Here is a 12478-nt window from a genome sequence, read left to right as displayed (position 1 = left end):
AGTGTACATTGCATTGTGACCTTCAGTCAGCTCTTGATGATGCAGGTGATTATTATTTAAAAGCTCAACCCAGGGGACAGTAAAATCCTCCCTTGAAGTGGGGAGGGGCTAGGTGCTCAATAATGTCTAGGGGACAGGAAATAGCACTTTTTGCTATCAGTTCGCTAATCTTGTAGGCTCCCTCCAAGGTGCTAGATTGGTCCCCGCTGACTATCTCCTTCACTCTCCAACAGTATCATGCTCATAGCCCCTCATTTGACAGCAGAATACAAGAAACAGTCCACCATTGTTGCGTAAGGTGCTAGGTGAGTGAGGATCAGGTAAGTTTTTTTACTGCTTTTCCTGGTCCCCTAGGCACAAACAAGCATTTAAAGGGGTTCTGTGGTCACAGTATATACTTTCACTCAATAACATCAGTATTGTAATAGCAAAACAAGCAACAGTTATGTAAGCTTGCTTACATAGTTGCATAGTTACTGAGGTTGAAAAAAGACATCAGTCCATTGAGTTCAACCTATAATGTGTGTGTGTGTGTGTGTGTTTTGCTGTTAACCGTATATTATATACCCCTTTATGTTGTGGTCTTTAATGTGCCCATCTAATAGTTTTTGAAACTATCGATGCTCCCTGCTGGTACCACTGCTTGTGGGAGAGAATTCCACATCCTTACTGCTCTGACAATAAAGAACCCCTTACGTAGTTTAAAGCGGAGTTCCGGGCAAAACATTTTTTTTTAGCTAAAAATACCCCCGGGACAGTCAGGGCTAGTTCATTTAAGCAGCGATAGCCTCTGAACTGTCCCCTCTTTCACTTACCTGTAAGAAGAAATAATTACCTTGAAAATGTCTTGTCCAGCGCTGCCATCTCTGGTGTGGGCAGCTGAAGCCGGAGCGTCCCTCTTCGTGTCCTCTTCGGTGACGTCGGAGCCCCAGAATGCCCTGCTCGCACTTTCGAGGCAGGCGCGTCATCCCTGAACAGCTTCTACACATGGCCAGAAGCTGTTCAGCAGGGAATGACGCGCCTGCACCGGAAGTGACGGGCAGGGCCGGTGCAGACGCATTGACTCCTGGGATTGATGATGCTCATCTCCCGGGAGTCAATGCAAGGAGGAAGTGACGTCGGAGGCCGTGTCCGCAGAGGGAGGAAGAGGAAGGAAGGTAAGTATATATTCATTAAAAACAAGGTAAGTGAAACAAAAAAAAATTGTAGTTATCCATTTCTTTTTCAGGTGTTTTTAAGCTAGTTGACGGTGCAAACTTCATTTTTAGGGTGAAACTCCGCTTTTAAGGTTAAACCATTTTCCTCTAGTTTTAGTGAGTGGCCACCTGTCTTATTGTATTCCCTTTCTCTGAATAGTTTGTTCCTTATGCTATGGTCACCAGTACAGTATTTGTACATTGATATCATATCCCCTCCAGAAAGAATAAGTTCAATGCTTGTAGTCTTTCCTCATAGCTGATGTCCTCGATTCTCCCAATTATCTTTGGTGTACTTCTCTGGACTCTCTCCAGTTCTAGCACATCCTTTCTGAGGACCGGTGCCCAGAACTGGACAGCATACTCCAGATGTGGCCGGACCAGAGTCTTGTAGATTGGGAGAATAATCTCTTTATTTCTGGAGTGAATCCCTTTTTTTATACATGTCCGTATTCTGTTGGCTTTGCTTGCAGCGGCTTGGCATTGCATGCCACTGCCAAGTCTGTTGTCGACTAGGACCCCCAGGTCCTTTTCCATCTTAGATTTACCCAGAGGTTCCCCCCTAGCGAGTAACTTGCGTTCGTGTTTCTGACTCCCAAGTGCATTACCTTACATTTTTTAACATTTGAAAAAAATGCTTGAAAAAAAAAATAAATCTCCATTCACGGTGTTATAAGATGGCCAGCAGATAGATAGCACTCACAATTTCCCTACATGCTTTGCAGCTACTCCTCTGCTACTTACTTTCAATTCCAAAGGACTACATATCCCATGGTATCTCATAGTACATTGCTGCCTAAAAGCAGTGATTCCTGTACTGATTCCGCCTCCTAAAACTCCTTTCAGCTCCTCTGTAGTTCAGAAGGCAGGCTTTGTGAAATGTGTGACACAGCGATGCCTACTCACAGGATACAGTGAATATGTCACAGATCAAGGAAGTAAATCTGTGGGGATCTTCAGAAAGTAAGTTTACAAGCTTCAAAATTGTTCAGATTAATAGCAGTAGGCTAGAAATAATTGAAATACAATGTAAAAATTAATATATGCTTTTACATTTCTACCATAGATACACTATAACCCTTGCAGAGCTGGAGCAGCCTCCATGCAAGGAAGGATTTTTACTCTCTTGGGAAATAGGATCCTCAGCTTTTTTAAAGTTGACGTTTTAGAGGGAAGCCAAGACAGTCAGTACAATCACCATAGAATGGGATGTCCTTGTACGCCCGCTGTCCCTTCCCTTCCCTTCCCTACCTCTTCCCCCTTTACCTCCCTTTTTTTCTCCCCCTCTACCTTCCTTGGTATATCTTCTCAATCTCTTCTCTCTTTTTCTTGCTCATGCTCCTTCTTAGTACAGTACCGGAGGGGGCATTCAGGAAGGAAAACAAAATAGGGGGGGATGAAGCGGATGCTACTGTTTAGGCAGCATATACGCCCTACTGAACGTTGCTTTTCTTATTGTGCCTTAGAGGCTTATATCCTCATTCCAGCTGTTAATTTATAACCACCTATGAGCCTTATTGTACATTGTGGGCTGTTACATTGCTTCAGATATAGATATATATTATTATTTTTTTTTTTGGGGTTTGCTGCCACCATATGTTGTTTTCTACTTTGTGTTGTATTTCTTTGCTCTGGTTTGTCCTTCTTTGACTAAATAAAATATTTGAAAAAAAAAAAAATAATCACCATAGAAATCTTGTTCTCATACTTTAGAAAGTTTAATGCATTTAGGCAATGGTTTATTTTACATAGAGCTATGAAGAGGAGAAGAGAAGCCGTTCAGAACTGGATACAAGATGTCAGCGGCTGACGTTGCAACTTGCCGACACGAAGCAGCTAATTCATCAGGGGGACTACAAGATCGAAAACTATGACAAAGTGAAAAGGTAAGAATAAATGTTATTTATTTTTGCCTGGCTAATCACTCTTTTTTGTTTACTTTTGCCTTCATATGTTGCATACTTGAAGTGTTTGTTACACCCAACACTTCATATTCCCGATATGTGCCTGCTGTACCATGTACCTGGATATTGAGAATGTTTTTTTTCATATCTATACACAAATCAAATATGTTTTGCGTTTCATTTCTATTTTAAACTGACTGGGTTTTTTTACAAGATGATCGTTTACAATCGCTTTAAAGTGATCCTGTCGCCACCTTTATCCCACCTGTAAAAGAAGCATTTAAAGAGGAAGTAAAGTAACTTAAAAACGAGAAAAAAAAGCCCTGTAAAGAGAGCGGCATAATGAGCTAGTATGCATCGCATACTAGCTCGTTATGAAGTACTTACCTTAAAACAAAGCCCCCGCCGTGCCGCCCCCTCAGCAACAGAACGGCCGACATGTCCGGCCGTCCTGCTTCCGGGGTCGCGTCCTCCGGCCATCTGATTGGCCGGAGGCGCGATTACATCACTCCCGCGCGTGCGCGCGGGAGCCGCTGTTCACGGCATAGGACTCTGTAGGAACGGCATGGGTGGCCGTTCCTTCAGCGCGCATGCGCCGATGACGTCATCGGCAGTATGCACTCTAAATATCTCCTAAATGGTGCATGTTTAGGAGATATTTATAGCACCTATAGGTAAGCCTTAATATAGGCTTGCCTATAGGTAAAAGTTTGTGAAGTGGGTTTACAACCTCTTTAAAGGTGCATCTCCATAAAATTTTGAATATCATCAAAAAGTTAATTTAATTTCAGTAATTCAATCCAAAAAGTAAAAATACTATATTTTATATAGATTCATTACACACTCAGTGATATATTTCAAGTATTTCTTACTTTTAATTTTGATGATTATGGCTTACAGCTAGTGACAACCCAAAATTCAGTATCTCAGAAAAATAGAATATTACATTAGAGCAATAAAAAAAAAAAAAAGATTTTAATTACAGAATTGTTGGCTTACTGAAAAGTCTAATATGTGTGTAGAAGATTCAGCGCTGAATAAATTAACTTGCAATGAGACCAGCAGCTAACACTCAAGGGCAATCCAACTCCTTCAATGAAATAAATAATAAATAGTGTAGCGCAGTCTATGATAGATTATTGGGATTCAATCATTGGATAAAACACTTTAAACCAATAATAAATATATTAAATATATTAAAACATGTCTAAAAAGGAGATAGTCCATATAAGAGGCGATAACAGTCGGTAGAGGTAAAAAGTCCACTTGTGATATGGTGAAATAGTAACAGGTGTGACTCTGGTGCTCAAATCCCTCCACCAAGCAATATCTGCCTCTCACCTCCAAAACATGACCCTGCAGGGCCAGAAAGCATAAACAATCTCCACAGGTAACCAACTTGTGTTGCTCCGATACAGGCAAGACCAAGACTCCAGCACTTGTCAGCACAAATAAGGATATCGCTGCAGCAGGTACAACTCACACTCGATTCCAAGTTTCCCAAGATATATAAATAAAAGAGGGGGAGATCTAGTGCTCTCTGTTGTAATGCTGAAAGCTTTAATTCACTCAAAACATATTGCACTTACATTGTATCCGACCATAATAGGCATAGTAGTTGCAGAGTGTGCAGCGTGCTGGATGGTGCCTGGTTACTTCCTGGTTAACAGCCGTAGGACCGATTGACCAATCCCCCGTACGCGTTACGTCAGGTGGGCGTAGACTTCTTCAGCGGGGATGGTGATAGGTCGAAGGTCCGGCTTTTTATATTATCCCTAAGCTCCGCCCACTATGTCACTTCCGGCGTTTCACCATCGCCATGGAGACAGAGTGTCTCCTGAGACAGAGAGATAGAGGGGCGGGCTTACTGAAAAGTCTGTCTATGTACAGTATATTATGCACTCAATACTTGGTCGGGGGTCCTTTTGCATGAAATACTGCATCAGTGCAGCGTGGCATGGAGACAGTCAGCCCGTGGCACTGCTAAAGTGTTATGGAAGCCCACGTTGCTTTGATAGCAGCTTTCAGCTCATCTGCATTGTTGGGTCTGGTGTCTCTCATCTTCCTCTTGACAATACCCCACAGATTATCTATGGGATTTAGGTCAGGCAAGTTTGCTGGCCAATCAAGCACAGTGATATTATGGTCATTAAACCAGGTATTGGTACTTTTGGCAGTGTGGACAGGTGCCAAGTCCTGCTGGAAAATGAAATCCGCATTTCCTTAAAGCTGGTCAGCAGAGGGAAGCATGAAGTGCTCTAGAATTTCCTGGTAGAGGGCTGTACTGACTTTGGACTTGATAAAACACAGTGGACCAACACCAGCAGATGACATGGCTCCCTTAAATCATCATGGACTGTGGAAAATTTTGCATTTCATTTGGAAATCAAAGTTCCAGAGTCTGGAGAAAGAGTGGAGAGGCACAGAATCCAAGGTGCATTAGGTCCAGTGTGAAGTTTCCTCAGTCAGTGATGATTTAAGGGTTTTATCAAGTCCAAAGTCAGCGCAGCCCTCTACCAGGAAATTCTAGAGCACTTCATGCTTCCCTCTGCTGACAGCTTTATGGAGATGCCAATTTCATTTTGCAGCAGGACTTGGCACCTGCCCACACTGCCAAAATTACCAATACCTGGTTTAATGATCATGGTGTCACTGTGCTTGATTGGCCAGCAAACTCACCTGACCTAAACCTCATGGAGAATCTGTGGTGTATTGTCAAGAGGAAGATGAGAAACATCAGACCCAACAATGCCGATGAGCTGAAGATCGCTATCAAAGCAACCTGGGCTTCCATAACACCTCAGCAGTGCCACAGGCTGATCACCTCCATGCCATGCCACATCGATGCAGTAATTCATGCAAAAGGAGCCCCGGCCAAGTATTGAGTGCATACTATACTGTACATGGACAAACTTTTGAGTAAGCCTAAATTTCTGTAATTAAAATCTTTTTTTTTTTTTTTTTTTTGATTGGTCCTATATAATCTTATTTTCTGAGATACTGAATTTTGGGTTTTCGCTAGCTGTAAGCTATAATCATCAAAATTAAAAGAAAGAAATGCTTGAAATATATCACTCTGTGTGTAACGCATCTACATAAAATTATGAGTTTCACTTTTTGAATTGAAATCCTGAAATCAACTTTTTGATGATATTCTAAATTTATGAGATGCACCTGTATATACTTACCTTTTATGGCATTTGCTTCTCCACTCCCCAGCACCTTCAGTTATTCGACCATTAAATGATTCAAATACTTACGCTGTGATTCCTTGTGCCAGTTGGTATGTCCTCTAGTGACATACAAGCCAGCAGGAAGTATTCTACAAGCACACGTGTATTTGCTGCAGCTGGGCAACACAGAAGTGGTAACTTTTTAAACACACTGGCCACTGGAAAGGTTATTATAAATGTTTCTTTTACAGGTGACCTCATGGCTGAAAGTTACAATGTAAATTTCCATGTAAATTATACGCATGTTGTAAGAGATTTTATACATTGGTATTCTTTTATTTACTTTGTATGTTCTTTTTTCATTTCTTTGAAAGTGAGAGAGATGCCCTTGAACGTGAACTCTTGGAGCTTAGGAGAACTTTTGAATTGTTGGATGCGTCACATAAAACACAATCAAAGGAGAGAAATGACTTGGCTCAGGAGGTGAGTGCACAAAAATAGACTTAGAATTACTTTATAGCACATACCTGCTATATCAGAAAAATTACCTGTATTGCAGCTATCTTTGTCAGATATTTGTGGTTTTTATTTTTCAGGCAACTGTGTAACATTGATACATAAACACCAAGGCCAGGTATCACAATTTTAAAGCCTTAGTGCAGCCAAAATCAAAAACCGAAAAATCAGCTCAAGGGACCTACCTTACAGTCAGTAGGATGTGTCGTTTGTGCTGATTCCTCTTCTGTTAGTAGAAATCTTCCTTGTCCTGCCCCCTCTACCCCCCAGCGATCGCAATCTTCTATTGTGGTGGGGGTTAATAATACAACTAAGGGGCTGTCAGAGGCTCTCATTAAGAAAGCCAGACCATGCCCGCTCACTCTACCCATCTGCTCCATTCATAGAAACAATACTACAACTTCTATGAAAGAATGGAGGATGGCTATCTCCACCTCTCCAATCATAGATGATGTTCCATTCATAGAAGCTGTAGTACGGCTGGAGCAGCTGGGCAGCAAGGGCAAACAGGCTTTTATGGTTAGAGCCCGTGACATCCCCTTTGTATTAACCCCTGCTGCAGCCCACGATTGCAGGGGTGTGAGGGGGCTACATAAATAGAGGAAGATTTCTACAAAGAAGAGGAATCCACACACGAGACACATGTTGACTGTAGTTTTTGTCTCTTGTGCTCATTTTTCTGTTTTTGATTTTGGCTGCACTTGCAATCAGCACGTCTTTAAAATTGGAAATGACCTGTAGCTACTGAATTGGTGGTCATCCAATCCCACACAGTCTTTGTGTTTGTTGGGACCATAAGTAGTTGCAGACTTCACTTGGTGGTGATGCTATATACCGTATGTCCATTACAGACACTTAAACCTCATTCACACAGATGCAGATGGCTGTACACTGTCAAGAAGAAGCATATTTCTGCTCCCAGGTGTCACTGGTATTTGCCTACAGCCGCAGCCAGAAGCCTGCACAAATCCATAACAGGCTGACCAATGCCACGGCTGCACACACACTTGAGCAGTTGCATGTGTACAGGGAAGGATGAGTGACCCTGGATGTAGACTAGACAGTTTGTGTCCAGGTCTGCTTATATGTGTCCCTGTACAAATTTACCATTCAAGTGTCTACCCCCATGGCAGAGGCCTAAAATTGCATCAGTACAAGGATCTTTAGTGCCTAACAAAGGAGACAAACCCCAGTGCTCATGTTTCTCTTTTGGTATACCCATTGTGAAGAAATACATCTTCAAAGTTCACAATGGAGTCACTGAAATCATAGCTCCTCTCTCCTTTTTAATGGTATCAGGAACCGGTCAGCCTGCCTGTCTTCTAATATAAACAAGCAGCAGGTGTTTTTAAAGTGAAAGTAATGTCTTCATCCTGGTGGGTGATCTTTTCCCATAATGTGGCAGTATCATTGGCATACTGGCCTATTATGGCACATTATTTCCCAAAGCTTCCCCCTCCAGCGATGCAACATTCATTATCTCATCATCACCTCCTTAACACTGCTAACATCATCTAGTCTTTTACATGTGGCGTTTCAGGTATCTTGATTAGACGGTTTCAGAATAATGTTTACCCCGACACACGAGGCATGACTTTAAAAGCTGAAAAAAGAAAAAATCCTGCAATGCTTTGAGTGAGCATCCAACAGTTTTTATGTCCTAGCAACAAGTCAGGATGTTGGGGCTGCTAGCTAGGAGTTTTTAGCCAGGCTTTTGAGGGGACCTAAATGGCCTATAGGTAAAACAAAAATTGAATGATCATTTTACAAAGCTGCACTGATAATATCTACTGGGATCCACTGACTGTATAGACTGTTTTCTGAAAAAGGTGAACTTATCCTTTCAGCTAAACCTTTAAAATGGTTTAGTTCTGAAAGTTACTAGTTTTCCATAGAGTGGAAAGGATTCTTCTATAACTCCCTCATACACACGATCAGATAATCGGACAACTTATCGTTCGCATTTTGTTTCATGATACTAGTATCGAATTCAGCAATGCATACTAAACGTGTGATTTTTATTTTTTTTTTTTTTACGTATTATTCTGGAAAAGCTTCCTGGTTGCGTAGCTACGTATCGGATAGTGCAAAACAAAAACAATGGTGGCCAGGCTTTTTCCAGGGTTATTTTAGGGTTTCTGATCATGCGTTGTATTTGTCTATCGATTTTAAGCGGACGCATACTGTAGTGATAAAGCGATTGTCATTTGCTAGACTATTGTACGACAAAGGTTTTCATGTTCGTCCCTTCGGATTTTGTTGGACGAAATGTGGTGATTGGCTGTCGAAAGCTGTGTACCAACGATCAGATTATCGTGCGATCAATTCAAAAGTTTTTTTTTTTTTTCGTACGATTATCTGATCGTGTGTATGAGGCATTAGGGTTTTAATGCTATGTGGCCTTATTGGAGAAATTCCTTCTCACTTTCTTTCCCAGAAGCTAAGTAAGTGGGAAGAAAATTCCCTAAATAAACAACATGTTTCAAGCTAATAAAAAATCAAATATTTCATATGAATATTTCATTTTTTTCAGTTAGCAGGTGGCTTGCTACGCTCATATTTATCAGACTAATCGTAATTGCTTTGCTGATTTACAATCCAGCTGTACAATCCTAGATCTCAATAGTTCTAGGTCCAATTACACAAGCACACACAGATAAATGAGTCTGAGAAATTTTTGTTTTCCTTGTCCAATTTTTATCTGTTATGTACAGTTTCATATAGATTTTCACTTATGAAAAGCTATTGCTGTGCTCTCTTTATATAAATTATAGAAAAAAGAAAAAACTTTAGGTTTAAAAAATTATATATGACAAATATAATTTTGACCATCTTGCAGTTTCCATTTAAAAAGATGAAAGGCGTAAGTTAAAGTGATTGTAAACCTTAACATATACCTAGTGAAGTGTCTGACCTCAAGTGACACACAGACATGAGACTAATCCTCTTACTTAAGTTGTTCCTGTTTATCTGTAGTATTCTCTTCTCTATATCTATTTAACATGGAGAAGTGTAAGGTTTTGCACTTGGGGACTAAAAACATAAAAAAACAATACATGTTAGGAGGGGAACCCTTGGGGGAATCAAAAATGGAGAAGGATCTGGGAGTCTTGGTTGATGATAGATTAGGCAACAGCATGCAATGTCAAGCGGCAGCTTCCAAAGCCAAAAGAATATTAGCATGCATAAAGAAAGGGATGTATTCCAGAGATAAGACTATAATCCTTCCACTTTATAAAACTCTGGTCCAACCGCATCTGGAGTATTCTGTCCAGTTCTGGTCGCCAGTCCTCAGGAGGGATGTGTTGGAGCTGGAGAAAGTCCAGAGAAGGGCAACTAAACTGATTAGGGGGTTGGAGGACCTTAACTATGAAGAGCGGCTGCAATCGCTCGATTTATTTTCCCTGGAGAATAGACGTCTGAGAGGGGACATGATAGAAATTTTTAAATATCTTAATGGGGATCTCAGCTTAGAAAAAAAGCTGTTCATTCGAAGGAATTGCATGAGGACTCGAGGACATACAATGCGATTAGAGGAGAAGCGTTTTAACCTCAGGCAACGAGGAGGGTTCTTTACTGTTAGGGCTACAAGATTGTGGAATTCTCTACCACAAGAGGTGGTTTCTGCGGGTAGTATGGTGACTTTCAAAAGACTCTTAGACTTACATCTCAAGGATCAGGAGATTAAGAGATATGTTAGATGATTACAGTCACACACACCTACACAGGTTGAACTGGATGGACTATTGTCTTTATTCAACCTCACCTACTATGTAATATATCTATTCAAAGTGCTGAATTTAAGCTTGTCTGAGAGTTCAGAAAAAAGTGGAACTGAGAGCTGACATTTTGCAGAGCCCAGTAAAGAGAGCTCTTAGGGCTCTTTCACACACCCTGTCCGTTGGACCGACTCAGTTTTTCTCAGCGGGGGATCGATCCGCCGATGCCCCGCTGAGCAGGAGAATGACAGCTGTTCTCCGCACTGTGTGCGGAGACACAGCTGTCAGAGCCCCATACATCTCTATGGGGGAATCAGATGGGAACGTACCGTCGGTCTGTTCTCATCCGATCCGATCCGCTGGACGGATGGAAAATAGGGTTTCCATCCATCCAGATTTGACTGATCAGATCGGATGTCAGCAGACATGTCTCCGCTGACATCCGATGCCCCATAGAGATGCATGGGGGGACCGTTCAGATCCGCCAAAAAAACGGGACAGCCGGATCTGAACGGTCCGCCTGTGTGAAAGGGGCCTTAGAGTTGATTTGAGGGGAGAGACACACCCCCCTTCACATCCCTCACAGGAACACCGCTGAGGCCGTCAGTCTGCTGGAGGTCCCTCCCTTGCCACCATTTGTTCTCATGGTGTCAGTAAAACTTTTCAAAAGGGGATTCCTGCTGATAGCAGAGGAAGAAAGCGGCAGACAGAAATTACACTTAGTGCTCTTAATTAGACAAGTACACACTATAGAGCAGTGATAGCGAACCTTGGCACCCCAGACGTTTTGGAATTCCCATGATGCTCATCTACACTGCAGAGTGCATGAGCATCATGGGAAATGTTGTTCCAAAACATCTGGGGTGCCAAGGTTTGTCATCACTGCTATAGAGGGATATGCTGTGTTCATATTTCATGTCTGAGGTTAACCACCACTTTAAAGTGTAAGTTCACCTTTTTGCAAAAAATGAAAAGGTGAACTAACACCCTATACCCCCATCCCTTTTCCCTCGGTCTCCACTGCACTTACGATAATTAGATTCACTGCCCATGCAGCTGGTGCCGGGTCCATGGATTTTAAAGCCGCCGTCGTCTTTTGGGACGGCTTAGAGTGGTTCTGATTGGTCACATGCTTGCGCATGACAGCTTTGACCAGAATTGCTCTGTCTTGTCCCAGTGTCCCTAAGGAAAGAAGGGGAAGAAGACCACTACTTTCAAATCCCCAGACCCCTGCATTGGCTGCCTGGGCAGTGAAAGCTAATGATTCACGGAGGGAAGTGCAGCTAGGACCAGGGGGGGTGAATGGTGTTCACCCTTTAATTTTCTGTGATAAGGTAAACTTGCGCTTTAAAGCTGCCTAACCCCTATATTACAGAATGCTACTTGTTCTTGATTTGGGGGAGGTAGAAAACTGAACCAAAGTACAATTTCTGTTTTACAGACATAAATGCATAACTGCTCTATCAATATTAATAACAGGATCTCTAGTTGTGTCCTAGGGTTCACTGTAACGTGTTTAGCTATATTCTGTGCACCTCTGCATTTGTTAGGAAACCTGTGATTTCAGGACACAGTCATTGTCTTACCACAGGGAATGCTTTGGTTGAGAAAATATTTGGGAAATAAATTAGATGCCAACAATAAGAAATACTTCCTTGTGTGGTTAGTGCTGCTTTAAACGCAGGCCACACTCCCAGATAAACTGAATGCTATGTGACTAATAACAGCCAATGTTTAAAGTCTTAAGAAATATCAATCAAATCAATCTAACAGCCTAACGAAGCCTGTTATTGTGCCTTGTGCCACAACATTTTACTAATGCTGTACTTTCAGTCTATTGATCTTGTCATGTCATTCTTCACTATTTACAATGACTCACTTTTAAAACTATTGCCTTTAGTGTTCTTTTTCCAAAATTAGTTCCATTTGTCATCATGGGCTGACTTATAACATCCACTTCTTGATATGGT

General features: G+C 41.7%; 1 protein-coding gene across 1 annotated transcript in view; it reads left to right on the top strand.

The window, feature by feature from the left end:
- PIBF1 (progesterone immunomodulatory binding factor 1) overlaps positions 1-12478 on the top strand; it is a 319829-nt gene that overhangs the window by 66544 nt on the left and 240807 nt on the right. The window contains exons 6-7 of the mRNA XM_082245629.1: positions 2949-3082; positions 6648-6756. Coding sequence (XP_082101755.1) covers positions 2949-3082; positions 6648-6756 — 243 coding nt within the window. The remainder of the gene's footprint in view (positions 1-2948; positions 3083-6647; positions 6757-12478) is intronic.

The sequence above is a fragment of the Pelophylax lessonae genome (genome assembly GCF_965119305.1).
Source record: "Pelophylax lessonae genome assembly, chromosome: 2".
NCBI classification, from domain to species: Eukaryota; Metazoa; Chordata; class Amphibia; order Anura; family Ranidae; genus Pelophylax; species Pelophylax lessonae.
The sequence above is the reverse complement of the archived record's forward strand: the minus strand, read 5'-3'. Positions and strand labels throughout refer to the sequence as shown.